This window comes from Phocoena sinus, chromosome 7, assembly GCF_008692025.1.
Source record: "Phocoena sinus isolate mPhoSin1 chromosome 7, mPhoSin1.pri, whole genome shotgun sequence".
Lineage (NCBI taxonomy): Eukaryota > Metazoa > Chordata > Mammalia > Artiodactyla > Phocoenidae > Phocoena > Phocoena sinus.
In genome coordinates this window covers 26,423,940-26,450,311 of record NC_045769.1, presented here as the reverse complement: position 1 = coordinate 26,450,311, position 26,372 = coordinate 26,423,940, and the positions used below count along the sequence as shown (strand labels likewise).

At 39.0% G+C, this 26,372-nt stretch overlaps 1 protein-coding gene across 1 annotated transcript in view; it reads left to right on the top strand.

Annotated features, from left to right (window-relative positions):
• Nucleotides 1-26,372, top strand: part of CPS1 (carbamoyl-phosphate synthase 1) — a 144,145-nt gene that overhangs the window by 107,082 nt on the left and 10,691 nt on the right. Inside the window, exons 28-34 of the mRNA XM_032637342.1 lie at nucleotides 441-516; nucleotides 6,162-6,239; nucleotides 8,678-8,785; nucleotides 18,568-18,657; nucleotides 20,083-20,253; nucleotides 22,931-23,005; nucleotides 25,734-25,832. Coding sequence (XP_032493233.1) covers nucleotides 441-516; nucleotides 6,162-6,239; nucleotides 8,678-8,785; nucleotides 18,568-18,657; nucleotides 20,083-20,253; nucleotides 22,931-23,005; nucleotides 25,734-25,832 — 697 coding nt within the window. The remainder of the gene's footprint in view (nucleotides 1-440; nucleotides 517-6,161; nucleotides 6,240-8,677; nucleotides 8,786-18,567; nucleotides 18,658-20,082; nucleotides 20,254-22,930; nucleotides 23,006-25,733; nucleotides 25,833-26,372) is intronic.

The following is a 26,372-nucleotide window of genomic DNA, read 5'->3' as shown; positions in this document are numbered from 1 at the left end:
GACCTGCTTTGACAGCATACTTGTGGGTTAAGATCAGCTATGGGTAATGAACTCTGAAGACACAAGTTTAGAAAGCTAGATCCTGGGATGAATCCTGTTACAGTATAAGTGTTACCTGGAACCAGAAGAGAGTTAAAACAATAAATCAGAAAGGGTGGACCTTGGGGATGTGCCATCGCTAAGAGCTACCATGGTTCTCTTTGGGCATTATCATGTATCCCACCCCCCTTCCTCATCCCCAACATTGGGGACTTTTTACTTTGGTTGATTGTCCTGTTGATTACATAAAGTCTCAATGTAGAAAGAGACACCTTCTTACTTAGCCTAGTCTGGAACTAGAGGCTGCCTGGAACTGTTCTGAGAAGCGATCAATTCTAGCATGCTTTACTTCTGAAGTGGTAAAAGAAACTGACCTCTTTTTTTTCCCCCTCCTTACCCAGTGGGTCTGCCATGAATGTGGTATTCTCCGAGGATGAGATGAAAAAATTCCTAGAGGAGGCCACTAGAGTCTCTCAGGTAGTGTCCTGTTTCCTTCTGGTGACTTTTACCTTTTCTGTTAATTGCTACCTTGTTTTTATGTTGTTTTTCTTTGCACAGGATGTTATGATGTTTTTCCTTTTTTCTTCTACCCATTATAGTCCTAAATATAGAAATGAGAAAACACATATGCATTTAATTATATTTGGATCCTTAGGGTTAGTGGAAGAAGAGGAAGACCAGTGAATATTTGATCAGAACAGAGATTTATACGATTTTAGTCTCCAAGAGCAAGGCTGCATAAGCACAAACTTGTCTGTTAATGAGTTAAATGCTGGTCAAGTTATCCATGGGATTCCCAGCCTCAAGGGCAGCCCAACCATTGTCATCACGAACAAGTGAAGGCTTCCCTGATTTTTAATTCTCACACCTGGAGAGCCTTTCTTTGCCTTAGTCAATCCTGCAACTTCAATAGTAAATCCCCTCACTCACCTATTGATTTTTTTCATTTTGGTACATTCCATTTGTAAGTTAATAAAAATGGTTATAATTCTGTGTTCACTCAACCAGCTTTCTCCACTGCCCCAGCTTTTACTTTCTCCTTCGGCGTTACCTGAGTGTAATCCATTTAAGATTTACCCAGTGGGGTTATTGATCTGCAGACCTTGTACTGTAGAGGATAAAAGTAATGTTTTCTTTTTAAAAGCTTTCAAAAGCTAGATAGGGCTAAAAGAAAAAAAAAAAAAAAGGAGAGAATGAGAGAAAACACAACTCATAGAGAAGAGTTTGATATTAGGCAAGTGGAGTTTGGAGGGAGCCAAAGAGTGAAATCAGAGGCATTTGAAAGAGGAATAAAGAGCATGAACTGTTCCTGCACACAGGAAGCTGGGCTTCGTTTCTGCGTGGCAGTTGCTCCCCAAGGAAATTTGTTCAGTGAAAAGAGTGCATAAGGATAAAGAGTGAGAAGAGACAGAGTATAAAAAAGAAACCAAGTGGATTTTGAATTCACTTTTGTGTGAAAGTCAGATAACTGAGGAGGGACTCTCTCCAAAGGGCCAGTTTTCATTAATGTGCTCTGGAGTGAGATACTGTCCTCTTCTCTATCTCACTCCCTGCAAGGGGTCCTGCCACACTCATCTTTTGAGAAACCAGCAGCCTGACCCAGCTGGTCTCATGTGAGTGATGAGGCAGGTGTTCTCTGTCTGGGACAGTGTATCTTATAGGGCCTCTACTTGGTAGAATATTTTTTAAATATTTTTTTTCTGCTAGCAGGTGGATAGAATCCTTACAGGGCCAAAGTTTTATAATAGAGATGTCTTAAAGGAGTACTTCTGGTTCAAGTCTCCCCATCAAACTACAGCAGAATCTGGGATTCTCAATTCAGTGAATCTAGAGTAAAACTAGCCCCCATTAATCATTGATCTATTTATGTATCCATTCATACTTAGCACCTGCTATATAATGACATTGTTCTCAGTATCAGGGGTTACATTCATGGAAAGATAGTCTCACAGAGGAATCTCTTTACTAGGGACATCAGACATCAAATAATTATAATTAAATATGATGAGCATTGCAATAGAGAAAATACATGATGTTGAAGGAGAGTGTAAAAGTATCGGGGTCCAGTCCTTGAAGAAGGGACTTTTAAATTGATTCCAAATGGTTGATTCAGAGTTAAAAGGTTTACATTGTGTGCGAGTAGGAAGAAAGAACAGCATATGTAAAGGCCTGAAGCTGAGAAAGAGCATGAAGTTTCTAGAAACTGATAAAGCATTCATTTATATGGCTAGGATGCCAAACATGGTGGGGAGTGTTGATTATAACGATGGTAGAAAAGCAGAAAGACAAGGAGCAGATAAAGAGAACCTTGTCAGTTATATACTGAGGTGGATTTTAGTCATATTTTCTGAATACTGAATCACTACGCTGTATACCTGAAACTAACACAATAGTGTAAATCAACTATACTTCAACTAAAAAAAAAAAGAGCAATTGAAAGTTAAAAAAAGAAAGATCACTCTTCTATAGTATAGAGAGTAAAATCTGGGACAAGTCTGAATTCATGGAAGGAGGTTAGGGGGCTGTTGTGTAGCTCAGGGTAGAGATGACAGTGCCTTGGATCAGAGTAATGGTAGTAAAGATGGAGAGAAGTGCATGTGTTCTAGAAATATTGAGAATGTGTATTGAGGTTGTGAATGGATGGAGGTGGAGGGTGAGAGAGGATAAGAGATGATTCTTGAGTTTCTGCCTTAGACAGCTGGATGGACAGTGGTACCATTTATTGAAACAAGGAACACTTAAGGGAGAAATTTTAGAGGGGGAAATCATATATGTAATATTTGACCTTTTGAGTGTGAGATGCCTGTGAGAAGTCCAAGTAGAGATGTTCTGAAAGCAGAGGGTTACATAGAATTGGAATTGAAGATCAAGATCGTGGCTAAAGACAGAGATGTAGATATAGATTTGGAAGTCAATAGCATATCATTGTAATTGAAGTTTTGAGATTGGAAGCAATCACCTGGGATAGTATAGAGGAAAAGGAACAGTTAAGACAGATGAAAGGAATACTGGCATTTAATAGCTGAGCAGGGAAGAAAGAACCACAAAGGAGGCTGAGAAAGAAGTATGAAAAGGTGATCATGGACACCTAAGGAAAGAAGTGCTTTAAGAGGGCCAACAATGTATAACGTTGCTGAAAGACTGAAATTTATTAAGAAATTTTCTTCCTCAACATATTAAGGGCTATTTCATAAATGTGTTCAATTGGCCAGGATGGAGGATGCTGTTGTTGCCCCCCTTAGATCCCTTTACCAGTGGGGGCACCCATCCCCCAACTGCTATGGTAGCTGATGACACCTCCCAGCTCTACTTCTCAGGATAACTATTCTCAGTCAAGTGGGAGCCTCTGTCAACCAGGAGGCAAGATCCCTCACCTTACCACCATGCTCAAAATGCTGGACAGTGACTGCCCTTTGCCTCAAGATGGGACTTACTCTGTACTGCAACTCAGAGCTCCCTCTGTGGTAAGGCCAAATCCAGTCCCTACTGAGACCACGAACTTCCTAGTTTTTTCCTGCTGCCCCATCCTGCTTTTCTCACTCCCTCAATAAATCACTTGAACAAGAACCCCTGTGTTAGGCTTGGCTAGAGAGACTAAGACAGCTGTTAAACTTTATCTTTGTTTGCAGTTACATTGTTATTATAATATACAGAAAAATTCCCACGTAAGTCTCAACACAGCTCTACCAGGCCTGCCAACAGTAAACATCCAATATTTTAAAAAAGAGGAAACAGAGATGAAAAAAATTTTCCATGTCCGATAGGCCTTTGAAGAAAAGGAAGTGGGTAAAATTTCTTCATTTAATAATAAATTTAAGAAGAGAGAAGCTTATTTATGGCTTGAGACATTGGTTATTTTGAATTTTTTTACAAAATTCATTTCTATTTAAAATGTTCTGTTAAAGGATATAAGATATATTACATTTTTTTAACTTTTTATTTTATACTGGAGTATAGTCGATTAGCAATGTTGTGATAGTTTCAGGTGCACAGCAATGGGACTCAGCCATACATATGGCTGTATCCATTCTCCCCTAAACTCCCCACCCATCCAGGCTGCCACATAACATTGAGCAGAGTTCCCTGTGCTATACAGTAGGTCCTTTTTGGTTATCCATTTTAAATACAGCAGTGTGTACATGTTGATCCCAAACTCCCTGACTATCCCTTCCCCCCATCCTTCCCCCCTGGTAACCATAAGTTCGCTCTGTAAGTCTGTGAGTCTGTTTCTGTTTTGTAAATAGGCTCATTTGTATCATTTCTTTTTAGATTCTACATGTAAGGCATATCGTACAATATTCCTTTCTCTGTCTGACTTACTTCAGCCAGTATGACAGTCTCAAGGTCCATCCATGTTGCTGCAAATGGCATTATTTCATTCTTTTTAATGGCTGAGTAATATTCCATTGTATAAATATACCACATCTTCTTTATCCATTCATCTGTCAATAGACATTTAGGTAGCTTCCATGTCTTGGCTATTGTAAACAGTGCTTCAATGAACATTGGGGTACGTGTATCCTTTTGAGCCATCTTTTTCTCCGGATATATGCCCAGGAGTGGGATTGCAGGGTCATATGGTAGCTCTATTTTTAGTTTTTTAAGGAACCTCCATACTGTTCTCCATAGTGGCTGTACCAATTTACATTCCCACCAACAGTGTAGGAAGGTTCCTTTCTCTCCACACCCTCTGCAGTATTTATTGTTTGTGGATTTTTTGATGATAGCCATTTTGACTGGTGTGAGGTAATATCTCATTGTAGTTTTGATTTTCATTTCTCTAATAATTAGCGATGTTGAACATCTTTCCACATGCCTCTTGGCCATCTGTATGTCTTCTTTGGAGAAATGTCTAGTTAGGTCTTCTGCCCATTTTTTGATTGGGTTGCTTCTTTTGATGATATTAAGCCTCATGAGCAGTTTGTAAATTTTGGAGACTAATCCCTTGTCAGTCACATCATTTGCAAATATTTTCTCCCAATCTGTAGGTTTTCTTTTCGTTTTGTTTATGGTTGCCTTTGCTGTGCAAAAGCTTTTGAATTTAATTAGGTCCCGTTTGTTTATTTTTGCTTGTATTTTAGATATATCTAACACATATGCATAAGATGATAAACTCCAAGGTAGTGGCCAAAAGGAGTTAGTGTTCAGAGCAAAAAGACATGTTCAGAGAAGCCTTCAGGGAGGAGGTGGCATTGAAGCTAGGCCTTGAAGGATGGGTTGAAATTTGAAAGATGAAGCTGAGGAGAGAAGGTGGAGTGCATTTGTGGAAGAGAGGCATGGAGACAGGTAAAGGCAGGGTCTGGTAAGAAAACAGCAAGTGGTGCCGGTTGCTGGTGCCTGGGGCAGGGGAGAAGAGATGCCTAAATCCTGGAGGCCTTCATTCAACCACTTCTTTTAGTCTGGAGAAGCACCTAGTGATCAAGATGCGGAGGGCATTGCAGCACTGTCGTGAAGGAACTGAGTGTGGGAAGAACATCAAGAATAATAAGGGGTCTGAAACAGTGAGAGAGGGAGAACATTTTAAGATTTATATAGAAAAATGTTTGATTTTGCAGTCACAAATGTCACACTTTAGAAGTGATTTAAAGCATGTCGATTCCATGTAAATAATTCCATCTTTGGCCTAATAGAACTGAAACAAAATGCTGCTCTCCTTCTAAGTTCATTCACAATTCTTATACAGAGAACTAACTGAGGGCATTGTAGTGCTTAGAAAAGATAAGCATAGGAAGAGAGGAAAAACCTGAACCAATATTGATATATAATTATAAATAAAATAGAGAGATATTTATAACTCTGGAGACAGAAAAGCAACCTCATTCTGCCCTCTCCTTAGCCTCCTCTTTTCTCTAACTCACCTAGAAGTCGATGTTTGAAATTTCAAAACTCATGTTCAATTCACTGAGAACTGAAAATTGGAGAAAGATTTCCTCTTCCTCACTGTTAGCAGAGAATGACCGTGTTCTTACCAAACAAACTGGCTAATGAGTTTGTGTAGTATGTTGAGCATTGTTTTTTTTTTCAAGTATTGCCGTGGTGCTGACTTAAGGTACATGATTTACTTGACCCCATACATGTAACTTCAGCTAAAGTTTCTGCCCTTCTGTTTTCCTCGGTGACAGGAACACCCAGTGGTGCTGACAAAATTTATTGAGGGGGCCCGAGAAGTGGAAATGGATGCTGTTGGCAGAGATGGAAGAGTAAGTGCTTTATCTCCCACCCCTTCTTCCTGCCTTCCCATCAGAATGTTTTTCTTGGCAATTTAGAAACGTAACTCAGATTAGACATCGTGATTTCTACAAAACAGATCTCTAAAAATAATGGACAAGTCCGCTCAGTCAAAAAAATTGTTCCATTTCACTGACAATTCATTTGATGTGTCATGGGTATCATATCTTCTGCTTTTCATACTGTTAGATTTTCTCTTTGATGATATTAAAAAGTATCATCCTGTACTCGTTCTTTTTGAATAGATTTTCTCTCTCATTTTCTTTTCTCTTGGTGTTTCCTTTTTTATTTCAATGGATATTAGAAAAACATCCAAAACTTTTCTTTCTGAAGTTCCTAATTGAATCCCTAGTTTTTCTTCTCTCTTGATTTTTCCATCCTTCTCCTTTTTATTGGGTTAATAAAAGCAAAACTAAACAGAGTAGGGTGGGTAAAGATAATAACATAAAATTGGCTTACCATATCACATCTTGTATCACTAATACAATGAATGCCTCAAACTTCAGGGAGAAATGAAAGTATAAGAATTCTTTCCTTTAGTTTTCAAGTTGTACTAATAAAGCATGTTAAAGCTTTTTTTGTTTCTTTGTTTTGGTCTTTTTTTTTTTTTTTCCAGATTAACAGTTCAAATCAAGGTTGTTTCAAAAAAATACTATATATATAGTAAGGATGACCTCTTATCCTATAATCTAGAGTTTAAGCACCCTTAGATATCATTTATTTCAACCCCTTACTCCCCAAGGATGAGAATTTTCTTCACAGCAACCCTGGAAAGTGGTCATTTGCTTTCTGTTTAACTCTTGGTTATACAGAGCATAAAAAGTTGTAAGATGACGTACATATATTGTTTTGTTTTGGTTTTGCTTTTACTTCTTGGACATCTAATATATTCCTTCTCTTGAACTAAGGTCTGCTTCCCTAGAATTTTCATCCCTGACCTGCTGGCCTCCAGAGTTATGGAGCATATATATATATATATATATATATATATATTCTTTCCCACTTGAACATACATGTATTTGAGACTGAGGTATAAAATAAGAGGAATGTGATCATACCAATGTGGAAGTGGAGAATGTAAGACTGGCCTACAGATATTTATGTTTTTTCAAATATTGTGCTGGTAAAGTAATGCTGGTCAGTTGGCCTGATTTGGTTCCATTTTGCTAGGATGTGCTCCTGCCCTAAGATTCTCTTAGACCTTGACCATTGCTTATCATCCTGGACTCCTTTTGGAAGTGTTCCAGGTTATTCACATAACTTTTAAACAGTCACACTCAGAAGTGGACCTAGTACTTCAGACATGTAACTTTTTTTCAGAGTTCAGTGAGGTGTTGCCTCCCCATTTCTAGACAGTATAAAAAATTTGAGCACTTACTCTGCACTAAATATCATGCCAGGCACTGTTTATGTGTTCTGTTTTATCCTTACAAATATTCTGTGAGGCAGATACCATTGTTATTCCTATCTTATCAGAAACCAAGGCTAAGGAGATAAAGTATCTCACCCAGGTCACAGAACTCATAAGTGACAGCAGGAGTACCGGGACTCAAATGTCACTCTGCTTTAAATCATCTATAAATCTGATAAACAAATCTTCACTGTAATTTATTTAAGTCTTTTACAGCCACCCAATTATTCTCCCCCACTCTCAGCTTTATCATTTTCCAAAGACACACATACTGTTAACATTCAGGTTATTGTGGTTGAGACCGTAAACTTTGCAATCTGACAGATAAGTGTTCAAAATCCTGACTTGGTCACATAGCAGTCACATGTACTTGGGTTATTTATTCTTATATTGCCTTGGTTTTCTTACCTCTAAAAGAGGACAAGAATATTTTCCTCTTGCTTCCTTCCTGTCTCAAATTTCAGTTTAAAGATCTCTTGTAGGTGGCCAGTTAGCTCAGTTGGTTAGAGTGTGGGGCTGATAAAGATCTCTTGATCTTTAGATCTTACATTTTCTTTCTGATCCATCTAAATTATGACATTTACCTAAGCTAGATATTGACCTCTCCCATCTTTTCTTTTCCAGTGTTTAAATCTTAACCTGGAAGGAAAAGATAAAGCTATCTCCAGTGCCCCCCAAATGCTTTATTTTCCTATCCATTTTTAAAAGTCATTATGAATTGGCTTAGTTGCCTTCTTTTCCTGGTATTAATAACTATTCTAATCAATGGAAGAGGGAGGTAAGCTTTCAGACACTCTCAGCTGCCCTTAGAGGTGATCTGTCACTGCACAGGGAGGCTTGGTGACGCTACATGTGCAGCTCTTTCTACTTCTCTCATCAGAGACTTAGCAAAGAAACTGCTCAATGCTGGAGGCATCTGTTAGAATTGGGGGGATGGGTCAGGCAGTAGATTCATTGAAGAAGAGCTGACACTTCTTTTGCAAATCTTCTTTTGGCCAGGTCATCTCCCATGCCATCTCTGAACACGTGGAAGATGCAGGCGTCCACTCAGGAGATGCTACTCTGATGCTGCCCACACAAACCATCAGCCAAGGAGCCATTGAAAAGGTCATCATTTATAAATAAAACTGGAAGGGGGAAAAAGATTTAAAACATTTTTTTTAATTGGGGCTGGATTGTGAAGGGTCTTTTTTTATTATGCATTTCCTTTTTTTGTTTATAAATTTATTTATTTTATTTATTATTTTTGGTTGTGTTGGGTCTTCGTTGCTGTATGCAAGCTTTCTTTAGTTGCAGCAAGCAGGGGCTACTCTTTGTTTCAGTGCTCGGGCTTCTCATTGTGGTGGCTTCTCTTTCTGCGGAGCACAGGCTCTAGGCGCATGGGCTTCAGTAGTTGTGGCGCATGGGCTCTAGAGCGCAGGCTTGGTAGTTGTGGCGCACGGGCTTAGTTGCTCCGTGGCATGTGGGATCTTACTGGACCAGGGCTCAAACCCGTGTCCCCTGCATTGGCAGGCGGATTCTTAACCACTGTGCCACCAGGGAATCCCATTAAAAACATTTTTTTAACTAGGTAGCAGTAGGACATGCCCCAGGTAAAATTTAATTTTGAGGGGAACTTCCTCCTCTGAGTCTGCTGAGTATTTTAAAGATGACAATTTCCTTCACTGCCCTTCAGAGCCCATTCGGTTGTATGCTAGTGCAGTGGTTCTCTAACTGTATGCATCATAACCACCTGGGGGACTTGTTAAAATACAGGTTACAAGACTCCTCCCCAGTTTCTAAATCTGTAGTTCTGAGCAGGCCCCCAGAATTTGTATTATTATCAAGTCCCCATGTGATGCTATTGCTGCTGGTCTGGGGACCACATTTGGATAACTACTGCTGCAGATGATTCTAATGTTTGGGCCGCTTACAGGTGAGCAGCATCTAAAGCAATGTTTCTCAGAAGCAGGTATGCAGCAGTCACGTGAGAACTTTCTAGAACCGATGCTTTCACTGTCTGCCCTTACCCTCACCTCAAACAGCACTTTATGATATATCTCTTTCAAACCCTCTTTTGGAACCACTGCTTTAAAGACTTGTCCAGTAATCATGACTCTGCCTCAGTACTCAATATGCATGCTAGGTGTTGTCTTTGAGGCTGTCATCTTTTTTTTTTTTTCAATCAGTCGACACATGTTTATTTGTGTACATTTTTTTTTAACATCTCTATTGGAGTATAATTGCTTTACATTGTTGTGTTAGTCGCTGCTGTATAACAAAGTGAATCAGCTGTACGTATACATGTATCCCCATATCACCTCCCTCTGGCATCTCCCTCCCACCCTCCCTATCCCACCTCTCCAGGTCGTCACAAAGCACCGAACTGATCTCCCTGTGCTATGCAGCTACTTCCCACTAGCCATCTATTTTACATTTGGTAGTGTATATCTCACTTCGTCTCAGCTTACCCTTCCCCCTCCCCGTGTCCTCAAGTCCATTTTCTACATCTGCGTCTTTATTCCTGTCTGGCCCCTAGGTTCTTCAAAAAAAAATTTTTTTTTTTTTAGATTCCATATATATGTGTTTGCATACGGTATTTGTTTTTCTCTTTCTGACTTACTTCACTCTGTATGAAAGACTGTAGGTACATCCACCTCACTACAAATAACTCAATTTCATTTATTTTTATAACTGAGTAATATTCCATTGTATATATGTGCCACATATTCCTTATACATTCATCTGTCGATGGACACTTAGGTTGTTTCCATGTCCTGGCTATTGTAAATAGAGCTGCGATGAACATTGTGGTACATGACACTTTTTGAATTATGGTTTTCTCAGGGTATATGCCCAGTAGTGGGATTTCTGGGTAATATGGTAGTTCCATTTTTAGTTTTTTAAGGAACCTCCATACTGTTCTCCATAGTGGCTGTGTCAATTTACATTCCCACCAACAGTACAAGAGGGTTCCCTTTTCTCCATACCCTGTCAAACACTTATTATTTGTAGATTTTTGATGATGGGCATTCTGACTGGTGTGAGGTGATACCTCATTGTAGTTTTGATTTGCATTTCTCTAATGATTGGTGACGTTGAGCATCCTTTCATGTGTTTGTTGGCCATCCGTATGTCTTCTTTGGAGAAATGTCTATTTAGGTCTTCTGCCCATGTTTGGATTGGGTTGTTTGTTTTTTAAATATTGAGCTACATGAGCTGCTTGTATATTTCGGAGATTAATCCTTTGTCAGTTGCTTTGTTTGCAAATATTTTCTCCCATTCTGAGGGTTGTCTTTTTGTCTTTTTTATAGTTTCCTTGGCTGTACAAGAGCTTTTAAGTTTCATTAGGTCCCACTTGTTTATTTTTATTTCCATTTCTCTAGGAGGTGGGTCAAAAAGGATCTTGCTGTGATTTATGTCATAGACTCTTCTGCCTATGTTTTCCCCTAAGAGTTTATAGTGTCTGGCCTTACATTTAGGTCTTTAATCAATTTTGAGTTTATTTTTGTGTATAGTGTTAGGGAGTGTTCTAATTTCATTATTTTACATGTAGCTGTCCAGTTCTCCCAGCACCACTTATTGAAGAGGCTGTCTTTTCTCTGTTGTATATTCTTTGCTCCTTTATCAAAGATACGCTGACCATAGGTGTGTGGGTTTATATCTGGGCTTTCTATCCTGTCCCATTGATCTATATTTCTGTTTTTGTGCCAGTACGGTACTATCTTGATTACTGTAGCTTTGTAGTATAGTCTGAAGCCAGGGAGCCTGATTCCTCCAGCACCGTGTTTCTTTCTCAAGATTGCTTTGGCTTTTTGGGGTCTTTTGTGTTTCCATACAAATTGTGAAATTTTTTATCCTAGTTCTGTGAAAAATGCCATTGGTAGTTTGATAGGGATTGCATTGAATCTGTAGATTGCTTTGTGTAGTATAGTCATTTTCAAAATGTTGATTCTTCCAATGCAAGAACATGGTATATCTCTCCATCTGTTTGTATCATCTTTAATTTCTTTTATCAGTGCCATAATTTTCTGCATACAGGTCTTTTGTCTCCTTAGGTAGGTTTATTCCTAGGTATTTTATTCTTTTTGTTGCAATGGTAAATGGGAGTGTTTCCTTAATTTCTCCTTCACATTTTTCATCATTCGTTTATAGGAATGCAGGAGATTTCTGTCCACTGATTTTGGATCCTGCTACTTTACCAAATTCATTGATTAGCTCTAGTAGTTTTATGGTAGCATCTTTAGGATTCTCTATGTATAGTATAATGTCATTTGCAAACAGTGACAGTTTTACTTCTTCTTTTCCAATTTGGATTCCTTTTATTTCTTTTTCCTCTCTGATTGCTATGGTTAAAACTTCTAAAACTATGTTGAATAAAAGTGGTGAGAGTAGGCAACTTTGTCTTGTTCCTGATCTTAGAGGAAATGGTTTCAGTTTTTCACCATTGAGAATGAAGTTGGCTGTGGGTTTGTCATACATGGCCTTTATTTTGTTGAGGGAGGTTCACTCTGTGCCTACTTTCTGGGGAGTGTTTGTCATAAATGGGTGTTGAATTTTGTCAAAAGCTCTTTCTGCCTCTATTGAGATTATCATATGGTTTTTCTCCTTCAGTTTTTTAATATGGTGTATCACATTGATTGATTTGCATATATTGAAGAATCCTTGCATTCCTGGGCTAAACCCCACTTGATCATGGTGTATGATCCTTGTAATGTGCTACTGGATTCTGTTTGCTCGTATTTTGTTGAGGATTTTTGCGTCTATTGGCCTGTCATTTTCTTTTTTTTTTTAACATCTTTGTATGGTTTTTGTAACAGAGGGATGGTGGCCTCCTAAAATGAGATTGGGAGTGTTCCTCCCTCTGCTATAATTTGGAAGAGTTTGAGAAGGATGGGTGTTAACTCTGCTCTAAATGCTTGATAGAATTTGCCTGTGAATCCATCTGGTCCTGGGCTTTTGTTTGTTGGAAGATTTCTAATCACAGTTTAAATTTCAGTTCTTGTGATTGGTCTGTTCATATTTTCTATTTCTTCCTGGTTCAGTCTTGGAAGGTTGTGCATTTCTAAGAATTTGTCCATTTCTTCCAGGTTGTCCATTTTATTGGCATAGAGTTGATTGTAGTAATCTCTCATGAGCCTTTGTAGTTCTGCAATATCAGTTGTTACTTCTCCTTTTTCATTTCTAATTCTGTTGATTTGAGTCTTCTCCCGTTTTTCCTTGATGAGTCTAGTTTATCAATTTTGTTTATCTTCTCAAAGAACCAGCTTTTAGTTTTATTGATCTTTGCTATCGTTTCCTTCATTTTTCTTTTTCATTTATTTCTGATCTGATCTTTATGATTTCTTTCCTTCTGCTAACTTTCAGGGTTTTTTTGTTCATCTTCCTCTAATTGCTTTAGGTGTAAGGTTAGTTTGTTTATTTGAGATGTTTCTTGTTTCTTGAGGTAGGACTGTATTACTGTAAACTTCACTCTTAGAACTGCTTTTGCTGCATCCCATAGGTTTTGGGCCACCGTGTTTTCATTGTCATTTTTTTCTAAGTATTTTTTGATTTCCTCTTTGATTTCTTCAGTGATCTCTTGTTTATTTAGTAGCATATTGTTTAGGCTCCATGTGTTTGTATTTTTTACAGATATTTTTCCTGTAATTTATATCTAGTCTCATAGCGTTGTGGTCAGAAAAGATACTTGTTACGATTTCAATTTTCTTAAATTTACCAAGGCTTCATTTGTGACCCATGATATGATCTATCTTGGAGAATGTTCCATGAGCACTTGAAAAGAAAGTGTATTCTGTAGTTTTTGGATGGAATGTCCTATAAATATCAATTAAGTCCATCTTGTTTAATGTAGCATTTAAAGCTTGTATTTCCTTATTTATTTTTATTTTGGTTGATCTGTCCATGGGTGAAAGTGGGGTGTTAAATTCCCCTACTGTGATTGTGTTACTGTTGATTTCCCCTTTTATGGCTGTTAGTATTTGCCTTATGTATTGAGGTGCTCCTATGTTGGGTGCGTAAATATTTACAATTGTTATATCTTCTTCTTGGGTTGATCCCTTGATCATTATGTAGTATCCTTCTTTGTCTCTTGTAATAGTTTTCATTTTAAAATACGTTTTGTCTGATATGAGAATTGCTACTCCAGCTGTCTTTTGATTTCCATTTGCGTGGAATATCTTTTTCCATCCCCTCACTATCAGCCTGTATGTTTCCCAGGTCTGAAGTGGGTCTCTTGTGGACAGCAATTTTATAGGTCTTGTTTTTGTATCCATTCAGCCAGTCTATGTCTTTTTTTTTTTTTTTTTTTTTTTAATTTTTAAACATCTTTATTGGGGTATAATTGCTTTACAATGGTGTGTTAGTTTCTGCTTTATAACAAAGTGAATCAGCTATACATATACATATGTTCCCATATGTCTTCCCTCTTGCGTCTCCCTCCCTCCCACTCTCCCCATGCCACCCTTCCAGGCTGTCACAAAGCACCGAGCTAATATCCCTGTGCCTTGCGGCTGCTTCCCCCCAGCTATCTACCTTACTACGTTTGTTAGTGTGTATATGTCCATGACTCTCTCTCGCCCTGTCAAAACTCACCCTTCCCCCTCCCCATATCCTCAAGTCCGTTCTCCAGTAGGTCTGCATCTTTATTCCTGTCTTACCCCTAGGTTCTTCATGACATTTTTTTCCCTTAAATTCCATATATATGTGTTAGCATACGGTATTTGTCTTTTTCTTTCTGACTTACTTCACTCTGTATGACAGACTCTAGGTCTATCCATCTCATTACAAATAGCTCAATTTCATTTCTTTTTAAGGCTGAGTAATATTCCATTGTGTATATGTGCCACATCTTCTTTATCCATTCATCCGATGATGGGCGCTTAGGTTTTTTCCATCTCCGGGCTATTGTAAATAGAGCTGCAATGAACATTTTGGTACATGCCAGTCTATGTCTTTTGGTTGGAACATTTAATCTATTTACATTTACATTATTGATATGTATGTTCCTATTACCATTTTCTTAGTTGTTTTTGAGTTTATTATTGTAGGTCTTTTCCTTCTCTTTTGTTTCTTGCCTAGAGAAGTTCCTTTAGCATTTGTTGTAAGGCTGGTTTGGTGGTGCTGTATTCTGTTAGCTTTTCTTGTTTATAAAGGTTATAATTTCTCTGTCAAATCTGTGTGAGATCCTTGATGGGTAGAGTAATCTTGGTTGTAAGTTTTTCCCTTCCATCACTTTAAATATGTCCTGCCACTCCCTTCTGGCTTGCAGAATTTCTGCTGAAAGGTCAGCTGTTAACCTTATGGGAATTCCCTTGTATATTATTTGTTGCTTTTCCCTTGCTGCTTTTAATATTTTTTCTTTGTATTTGATTTTTGATAGTTTGAGTAATATGTGTCTTGGCGTGTTTCTCCTTGGATTTATCCTGTATTGGACTCTCTGCGCTTCCTGGACTTCTTTGACTATTTCCTTTCCCATACTAATGAAATTATCAACTGTAATCTCTTCAAATATTTTCTCAGTCCCTTTTTTTTCTCTTCTTCTGGCACCCCTATACTTCAAATATTGGTGCGTTTAATGTTGTCCCAGTGGTCTGTGAGACTGTCCTCAATTCTTTTCATTCTTTTTTCTTTATTCTGCTCTGCAGTAGTTATTTCCACTATTTTATCTTCCAGGTCACTTATTTGTTCTTCTGCCTCAGTTATTCTGCTATTGATTCCTTTTAGAGAATTTTTAATTTCATTTATTTTGCTGTTCATCATTTTTTGTTTGCTCTTTAGTTCTTCTAGTTACTTGTTAAGCATTTCTTGTATTTTCTTCATTTTCTTTCCATGATATTGGATCATCTTTACTCTCATTATTCTGAATTCTTTTTCAGGTAGATTGCCAGTTCCTCTTCATTTGTTTGGTCTGGTGTGTTTTTACCTTGCTTCTTCATCTGCTGTGTATTTCTTTGTCCTCTCATTTTGCTTAATTTACTGTGTTTGGGGTCTCCTTTTCACAGGCTGCAGGTTCGTAGTTCCCGTTGTTTTTGGTGTCTGCCCGCAGTGGGTACGTTTGATTCAGTGGGTTGTGTGGGCTTCCTGGTGGAGGCGACTGGTGCCTGTGTTCTGGTGGATGAGACTGTATCTTGTCTTTCTGGTGGGCAGGACCCCTTCCGGTGGTGTGTTTTGTGGTGTCTGTGACCTTATTATGATTTTAGGCAGCCTTTCTACTAATGGTTGGGGTTGTGTTCCTGTCTTGTTAGTTGTTTGGCATAGGGTGTTCAGCACTGGAGCTTGCTGGTCATTGAGCGGAGCTGGGTCTTAGTGTTGAGACGGAGATCTGTGGGAGAGCTCTTGCCATTTGATATTACATGGGGCTGGGAGCTCTCTGGTGGTCCAATGTCCTGAACTTCGCTCTCCCAGCTCAGAGACTCAGGCCTGACACCCAGCCAGAGCACCACAACCCTGTCAGTTACACAGCTCAGAAGAAAAGGGGGGAGAAAAAGAAAGAAAGAAAAAAAAATTAAAAAAATAAAATAAGTAAAAAGTTATTAAAATAAAATTTTAAAAAAAATTATTAAATTTAAAAAACTAATAGAGCAACCAAACCAATAAACAAATCTACCAGTGTCACATGCACTAAAATCTAAACTAAGATAACCATATAAATCAAAAACTAGTCGGTCGCATACAGTAAACCCCAACTCTACAGTTGTTCCCAGAGTCCACCGCCTCAATTTTGGGATGATTTGTTGTCTATTCAGGTATTCCAGAGATGCAGGGTACATGAAGCTGATTGTGGAGATTTAATCTGCTGCTCCTGAGGCTGCTGGAAGATATTTCCCTTTCTCTTCTTTGTTCGCACAGCTCCTGGGGTTCAACTTTGGATTTGGCCCCACCTCTGCGTGTAGGTCGCCTGAGGGCCTCTGTTCTTCTCTCAGACAGGACGGGGTTAAAGGAGCCGCTGATTAGTGGGCTCTGGCTCACTCAGGCCGGGGGTAGGTAGGGGTACGGAATAGGGGGTGAGCCTGCGGCAGCAGAGGCCAGCATGACATTGCAACAGCCTAAGGCACGTTGTGTGTTCTCCCAGGGAAGTTGTCTCTGCATCACGGGACCCTGGCAGTGGCGGGCTGCACAGCCTTCCGGGAGGGGAACTGTGGATAGTGACCTTTGCTTGCACACAGGCTCTTGGTGGCTGCAGAAGCAGCCTTAGTGTTTCATGCCCGTCTCTGGTGTCCCGTGCTGATAGCTGGGGCTTATGCTCATCTCTGGAGCTTGTTTAGGCGGTGCTCTGAATCTCCTCTCCTCTCACAGCCCGAAACAATGGTCTCTTGCCTCTTAGGCAGCTCCAGAGTTTTTCCCAGACTCCCTCTCGGTTGGTGTTGCGCACTAGCCCCTTCAGGCTGTGTTCACGCCGCCAACCCCAGTCCTCTCCCTGGGATCTGACCTCCAAAGCCTGAGCCTCAGCTCCCAGGCCCCACCCGCCCCGGCGGATGAGCAGACAATATTCTCAGGCTGGTGAGTGCTGGTCAGCACCGATCCTCTGTGTGGGAATCTCTCTGCTTTGCCCTCTGCACCCCTGTTGCTGCGCTCTCCTCTGTGGCTCTGAAGCTTCCCCCCCACCATCCCCTGTCTCCGCCCACGAAGGGCCTTCCTAGTGTGTGGAAACTTTTCCTCCTTCACAGCTCCCTCCCAGAGGTGCAGGTCCCATCCCTGTTCTTTCGTCTCTATTTTTTCTTTTTTCTTTTGCCCTACCCAGGTACGTGGGGAGTTTCTTGCCTTTTGGGAGGTCTGAGGTCCTCTGCCAGCATTCAGTAGGTGTTATGTAGGAGTTGTTCTGCATGTAGATGTATTTCTGATGTATCTGTGGGGAGGAAGGTGATCTCCACGTCTTACTCTTCCACCATCTTGAAGGTCCCTCTCTGTCATCTTAAGTAACTTGGGGATGTTCCTTTAGTCTTCTGGTATATGAGGTTAGGCTTAGCTTTTTTAGTGAGACTTTCCAATAATCCTGCCGTCAGAATCTAGGCAGGCCTGTCTGGCTAGTTGTACATTGGACTGAATTCTGAAGGTCTTACCTTGTTCTAGAATGTGAAGGTAGCAGGATGCTTTGTAACAGCAGCAACATAAAGGAACACTATCCTGGGATTTCAAATGTACTTCAATTTTTTATATCAGGATAAATGACCTCAAGAACTCAGATTTTTCCAAATCTCTCAGAGCTCATTGTGTCATAGACTCTGCTTCCTTTTATAACTGACTAAGTTGCTGAACCACTCTTGTAAGAGTGATGAATGAGGGACTCTTGGTTCCAGCAGTCAGTGCTCTCTCTTTGCATGAGTACCTTCTGTCTCTGGTTGGATACAGGAATTCCTATATGTGACATGCAGAGCCTCCCTGCAAGGGAACATGTTTCCTTCTGACCATAATATCTACCCTTGCAGTCTAGGGCAAAAGAAAAGCACATAAAAGAAACCTCTCTGGTCTCTTTGCAGTACCATGTAATTTTAGGACCTGCACTTCTCAGCAGGTAGGTCATTAGATTGATACGGAGTTTGGACTGCAGTTTTGGTGCTAAAGCAACTAGACTGAAAGGATTCCATTTAGCCCTCAAAATAAAACCAGAGTATATAATTGTAGGTAGATAGATGCATTTGGCAGAAAGATAATCCTGTAAGATTATTTGTTCTTTTCCCTGCTATCCTGTTGTGACTATTTAGTACATTTGGTACAAATATTACTTTGTTAATAGAAGCCTAATAATGGCTTCTATGATTACTATTACTGTTATTATTATCAGTGGAGATGTAGTTCTTTGTAAAGAGAAATGAATGAAATCTAAATTTAAGGTGCTGTATCTTTTTTGTTGGTTTGTTTTTAAACTAAGGAATGTTCTTTAGCACTGTATCATTGTCCTTTTTATCTAGGTGAAGGATGCTACCTGGAAGATAGCAAAGGCTTTTGCCATCTCTGGCCCATTCAACGTCCAGTTTCTTGTCAAAGGAAATGAGGTCTTGGTAAGAAATGCCAAGGTGTTTGAGAGGACACCACTGCTGTGTTATGTCATGTTGGTTTGTGTCCCTCTGGTACTCTTCTCTGTGAACACCGCCACAGAGCATCTGAGACCCCTGCAGCTGGTTGTGACTGAGTATGGGAGTTGCACAGCACATAATGCCTGCCTTGTTTGAAAGCACTGGCTCTTGGTGGCATTGATATGTCAGTCACAGCTTTGAAAAGCACTCTGATCCACTGGAAAGAAGATCACTGACTGCCATCTTCAGTACAATATAGATGGATGCAGTAACTATCATAAAGTAATCTGTCCAGGTTACTGTAGAATAGTCATAAATTACATGTACTGAAGTCTACTTTACTCCTTTCTCAGAGAAGAAAGCTGTTTTGGATACCATTTACCAAAAAAATTAAAAATGTTAAGTCAACTATGTTAGTCTTAGTTAAGTTAGTTTATTTAATGTAACTAATCAGTAACCAATATTGATTCCTCACCTACTATGCAAAGTCATAAGGTGGCTACAGAGACGTATAGAGCCCAGTCTCTGCTCTCAAAGATCCACGATTTAGTGAGAACTGAGGAGAAGATGAATTTATAGATGACTATAACGTAAGTCAGAATATAATAGCTGCTAGAAGGAATGTACAAGTAAAGTGGTATTGGAGGCACAGAACAGAGAGAGCCTATCTATTAGTGTGTGTGTGTGTGTGTGTGTGTGTGTGTGTGTCTGTCTGTCTGTATGTCTGTGTGCCTGCACATATGTGTATGAGCATGTATTTGACTGTCATATGCCTGATTTGGGGTGGATCATAAAAGATTTCAAGGAAGATTTTGTAATTTGAGCTGGGTCTTAAAGAATAGCTGGAATTTTGACAAGTAAAGGAAGATAGAAAGGACAGTACACATACAATATGTATGGGTAAATTTGGCGCATTTTAGGAGATAGTGACTAGTTCAATTTATCAATGACCAGCTGATGATGACTAGCTCAGTTTATTATTTTTCCAGGGAAATCATGGAAGGTAAACTTAGAAAGAAAGACTGGGGCCAGGAAAGTGGTACAAGATAACATAGAGGCAAGAGGATAGAAGTCTTTCAAGGGCTAGACATTAATCTCATGGCCAGTAGAAATCCACTGAAGGCTTTCTAGTAGGGCCGTGGCATTATCTGAACTCTGCATTAAAACAAATCTGTCAAGAGTGTGTGGGGATGGAATTGTGGAACGGGGATGGGAAAAAGTCAGAGTTCAAGGATACTGACTGAAAGGAAACCAGTTAGCAAAAGTCAAGCAGTGGGGAGAAAAGGAAGAGGCTGGCAAAGCAAGACTGGGCCCCAGTAACAGCTGGAACCAAAGTGGCCAGGAGCATATTAATATTATCATTGTCTCTCATCATCCTTCCTCTTCTTTTGAATTTTGTTATCTCTCCAGGTGATTGAGTGTAACCTGAGAGCTTCTCGATCCTTCCCCTTTGTTTCCAAGACCCTTGGGGTAGACTTCATTGATGTGGCCACCAAGGTGATGATTGGAGAGAACATTGATGAGAAACTCCTTCCAACATTGGAGCATCCTATAATTCCTGCTGAGTATGTTGCAATTAAGGTAATATTTTCAAAAATCTTAGTCATTTTTTAAGTTCCAAAGAAATGAAAGGAATAATTTTTCATCAGAAATAATCTTGATACGTTCTGAACCTTGTAACTGAAGTGCTAGACTAGGGGATTACGATGTTTGCTTTGAATGCAGTTGCGATGCAGTGTATAGCATTGCAATGCATGTATAGCATATTGCAATGTATAGCAGTGCAGTTGCTATACAGGCAACTTTATGTGTACTATTATGCATTTCAAAAATTAAAATAATATTTAGAATTACATAACTTCAAAACCAACTAGCTGAGTGACTTATAAACTACATTTATGAAGCTGATGCATAATGCTGCCAGTTTAGTTGGTAGACAGAAATTCTGAACATATCTTCTTGGGATAAGGCTTCAGTTGTGCCAAGACTTCAGGAATGCATGAATCTTGTAAAAGTGTTACCTTGTGGTGTTGGTTAAACGTTTACTGCCTTGGCTTAGTTCCTATTTTCTCTAGTGGCAGAATATTTTCACAGTGGTACTGTGAGGGCAATGAAATTGATGGCACCTTTATGAAGAGTGACCAGGAAAATTTAAGGTTTGTTCACTAACTTCAAATACAGGCATGCCTTGGAGATATTGTGGGTTCGGTTCCAGACCACCACACAATTTTTTTGGCTTCCCTGTGCATATAAAAGTTATATTCACACTGTACTGTAGTTTGTTAAGTGTGCGATAGCGTTATGTCTCAAGAAACAATGTGCATACCTTAATTAAAAACCACTTTATTGCTGAAAAATACTAATCATCATCTGAGCCTTTGGTGAGTCATAATCTTTTTGCAACAGTAACATCAATGGTCACCGATCGCAGGTCACCATAACAAATATAATAATAATGAAAAAATTTGAAATACTGTGAGAACTACCAAAATGTGACACAGAGACATGAAGTGAGTAAATGCTATTGGAAAAAATGGTGCCAATAGACTTGCTCAATGTAGGGTTGCTACAAACCTTCAATTTGTAAAAATTGCAGTATCTGTGAAGTGCAATAAAGCAAAGCATCATAAAACAAGATACGCCTGTATATGTGTATATTTTGAATAAAAACTTTATCATAAATCCATTGTGTTCCTCTAGCTGCCTCAGTATACCCATGAACAGAGTATTTATAATAGTGACCTTTAACTACCTCACTGGACATTATGAGGATTAGTGAGATATTATGTAAATATATTTGAATTCTTTAGGTAAGCATACAAAAAATTAATTTATATTGTATAATATATTTATGTGACATTTACGTACTTTGGATGCCTTCGCAGGTTTCCACTCTTATGTGTACTAGTGACCTCAACCATAATTGTGTTACAGCTGAGACTCTGACTTCTGACTTTTACAGTGGAAGTTTTAAGTTGAAGCTATAAATCAAAAAATATTTATTAATCTTATTTAAGTTAAAAATTTAGGATGCCTTGGATTTTATAGTGCACTGGGATGGAATGTCACCTCTTATGTTGGGGGAGGGTAACATTTTATTCCTGGAAGCTGTGACACAACATAAATTGTTAAAAGCTTTCAGTGGGAATATATGTACATAGGATTTTACTGTTTGAGACCAATAAGAAGAAGGCCCCGAAAAGTATTTTTCCACTGGAAATTGTATATATGAATTTCAAATTCATGTTTCTTTATTCTTAACCACAGGAATATACACACACATACACACACATATGTGTATGAAATAATTTCCAACTAATAACAATACTGAGGGGTAGATATGAATTTTTCGAAATGCACTGTATCTTTCAGTTTACTTCTTTCCTAGTTATCCTTGTGCATGAATCTTGACTTTTTTGTCAAATTACTTATTCAAAGTCAATCTTAATATAGTCCTAGTGAGGTGGATGGATATCAACAGATGAGATAGAGAGAGGCTAGAGGGCAGGAATATATGATAACTTGACTTAGGATGACCCAGTGAAATGACCCCAAGCTAGAATTCCCATGATGACTTAGAGGGGTACCAGAATCAAAGATGTATAGTCTAGGCTAGATAAATGGATATATGCAAGAAACAAGAATTCGATTCTTAGTGAATTGCATTGGTAAAATAAATGAAAAGGAAGCACTGCTATCTATGTTCTAGTTCATATGAAAGTTCTGGGCAAAAGTGTTCCCAAGCAGAATGTTTTTCAAAGCTTTTAAAGAGGTATCAACAGCAGTTTAATGTCTCAGAAGTCAGCTTGCAGACAGACCTTTCTGGCAGTGTGGCTTGTTGCAAGTCCAAATAATCAGAACAAGAAGAGGAATGTTTCAGAAGCCTACCAAGGAAAAAGTGTGTTTGAACTCTGTGTCTGGGGAGACCAGTGCCCAATATACTTCGTTTGAAATCACTCCAGTAAGAATATGTGTAAGCCAGATTAGAAACACTGGCCTAGACAGGTCACTGGGGCCCTATTTACAGAAATAATTTGTGATTATTTAACCCAATTTTTGGCCCAAAGCTCAAGAAATTCCTGGAACAGAGGTTTAAAGCCACTTTTCAAGTCAGACGCTTGGACCAAAGAAATTTTTTACATGTCTACTGTAGCCTAAATGAACCCTATGAGAGATGATTCACTAAATATTTTTATCCTCGTTTATACGTTTTATACCCTTCTCTCAACATATTTTTCCTACCTGTTGTTTTTGACAGGCTCCAATGTTTTCTTGGCCCCGGTTGAGAGACGCTGACCCCATTCTGCGTTGTGAGATGGCTTCTACTGGAGAGGTAACTAGTTAATGATCCATGACCACTTTTATTAAATCTACTTTGAAATCTATGCTTTTATGATCTGAATATAGTAAAGCAAGTTAGTAAGTAGTTAGTGGGATACTTCTTTTGCTATCAGAGTTAAGTCTGAAAGGACTTAGGCATTTTGAGCTGAGGAAAAATCTTTGACTCTTGTAGCCCAGAGTCTAAATTCTCACTTATATTTCAACATGTGTCATTCACTTCCACATTACACATTGAGAACATCTTTCAAATATTCCTCTAGATGTCTAGGTAAATATCTGCCAGGTATTTTTATTTTAAGGTTCTCAGATCTCTCTGTAACAGCACCTCTTGCTCCCTCTAACTTTCCTTGCTACTATGAAATTAGATCATCGAGATTTTACTAGCAATATGTGGAATGAATGTACAGCAGCAGAAAGATAATGGGGCCAAAATATTTTGGGATCTGCAGATATTTGCAAAATCCCAGAACCACTTTAAAAGCAACTTTAACTTCTTGGGGATTATCTAAAAACTATAGTGGGACTGGCCACTGGATGTCCCTCTTCACTTGTGTTGAGGACTCTGTCAGCTGAAGGTTTTTTTTTTTTTTTTGTGGTACGAGCCGCGCAGGCTCAGCGGCCATGGCTCACAGGCCTAGCCGCTCCGTGGCATGTGGGGTCTTCCCAGACCGGGGCACAAACCCGTGTCCCCTGCATCGGCAGGCGGACTCTCAACCACTGCGCCACCAGGGAAGCCCTGAAGGTTTCTTTAAGAATGTGAAATGTGTTTCTTGTGGAAAGCTGTCAGATACCAGAGAGTTCCCTACATGTTAGTGCCAGGACATTTTATGAATCACCTAGCCCTTGACAGACTTACTAGGTACAGCCTTCAGATTCTCATCAGTGCCCATGGGGGTGGCAACATCAGACTGGGAGGCGTCATTGTTTCCTCTTGGTGTTGAGGAAAACCTGAAAGGGGAAAATACCTAATTGCAACATATATGTGATATTTTATATGGTTGCCTGGTTGCAAGCAAGATCTGTGATGAGAAGCCAAGTGAAACAGGAAGGGAGGCAGTGAGGAATAAATGGCTATCTTGTTCGTATTTGGACTGATGATTGCCTTCTCTTAGCTCCTTTGCTGCTTCTGTTAATTTAATAGACGAGAAAACCTAACTTGAAAACAAGGGACTTACATTACATTTCTCTGCTGTTTAAGGAGCTACTCTGATATTCATCATGATCCCTTGGTCACTCAGTAGCAGGGCTGTTTTCAGCCAGCCCAGGATCCACATCAGGGAGAGATCTGTTTTCCTTCATGCTGTTTTCTCTAGTGTGGCAAATCTATTTTCAGTACTGTATCTATGTCCATTCTGCCTCCAGACATACGTTATTGGAGTTGTTGAAATGCGAAAATATGAGAGAATTAGAAATTCAGCTCCCCCTTACTTGTACAAAGAGATAATTCTTCTTCCATTAGAGTCATATTTCCAAGTGTCACTAAGTACAGTATTACAAGTTCTGTTCTATAACTGAAATCATCATAATAATTCTAGCTTAGTGAAATCTCAGTTATGCTTCAGAGACATTTTCAGTGTTAAAATGGCTTGTTGTGGGATTAAATAAACCTTTAGCTTTCCTAGTGGTGAGGTGGGAATGTTAGTCCTAATCTTTACTTACATATTTAACTACTTTTTATGTTATTTGTAGAAAACTGCTGAAACCTCTTGTGGGTTGTATATGCACTTATGATGGAATTGCCCAGGTTCTTTCAGTATGGTTTGGGTTCTGTTAGCTTAGGGTGACATTACTAATTTGGTTAGCCAGTTCTTGACCAAAGAAAATGTTCACTGTAGAGTAAAAAGCAGCATGTACTGGTGATCAACTGAAAATCATAGTCATGAGAACTTTCCTTTGACAGTAAGGTAGTCATTTGCTTAAAGAGTGAATTTAGCCATCAGTGTTATTTACTCTAATGGTGGTTCTCTGCCCGTGCCAAATGATGATGTGCATGGCAGAATCTACTCCTGTCATGCTCAGATATACCACTTGTTCTGTAGTTAGTGTGGGCGTTCGACTTGTAGTTATATTGTAGCACAGTTACCCTAGGGGAAGCCTCTGTATATCCCAACATTATATGTTAATTTGGATTTTTTTTTACTTTAGGCTATAATATTCAGGACTAGTAGCAAGGTATTTTGGTTCATTTTATGAAAACAATAATAATAATAAAAGAACAAGTTCCTTTGAGATTTTCATAGATTTATTGAATTTCTCTGAAGGCTTTCTCATACATATGAAACGACTCCTAACTGATTGACCAGCAGTTATGCACTTGTGCTACTGACCCATGAATTCATGCCCTGTTGCATAGCATACAAGACATATACCGTTATTTAAACGTGAAGTTGTATTAACATTTGGTAGCTCACCATATTATGGGCCAGAAGCTGTAATTTGTATCCAGATATCTCACAGTAGAATCCAGTTGCGTTGCTCCATGGAGTGTTGTTGGATAGAGAAAGAATTGCTTATTTATTCATCATGCTTAATTAAAAACACAAGATACGTCTGCCCTAGCCAGATTTTTAATCCCTGGATTCAGATTACATGGTCCTTGGGTAACTCAATAAAGTCTAGCATAGGAGTCTCTGACTTTTCATCTGTGTTTGTTTTTTGGTAAGGTTGGGTGACTATCATTTGCTTTCTTTTACTTTATTTTTTTCATTTATTCTAAACAGGTGGCTTGCTTTGGTGAAGGTATTCATACCGCTTTCCTAAAGGCAATGCTTTCCACAGGATTTAAGATACCCCAGAAAGGCATCCTGATTGGAATTCAGGTAAGTGGTGTGTGGTTGTATGCATGCCTGTGGGCGCATGCTGGGAGTTGGTGGGGGAAATGACCTTAATGGTGGTATAGAAGAGGGAAGATTTGTTTAAAGTTCCACTAAAAAAAACCCAGCAACTTCTAGAAAGAACGGACATTTGTACTCTGTCTGTTCCCTGATTTTTGCCTTTTCTCATTGCAGCAGCCAACACAAATAAGTGAATAAACAACTAAAAAAAAAAAAGGAAGAAAGAAAAGAAAAAAATCTCTAGTGAAGTGATACTTATCCTGAACAGGATTTAGGGTAACTTCAAAAGGATTCTATTCTACTCTTTGGTTACATCTTTTCTATATTTTTGTTCTTAGTTCTACCTCCTTAGCCTCTGAACCTAGGCTTTCCATAAGGTTGGGTCTCAACTCTTTTTCTGAGTCTGTATCTATGTCTGTGTCTAGTTCTTTCTCTTGACTTTCTCCTTTGCCAGCTCATTCATGTCTGTGGTATCCACTCTCCATCTAAAACTATCAACTTTAAATCTTTATCCTCAGCCATCCC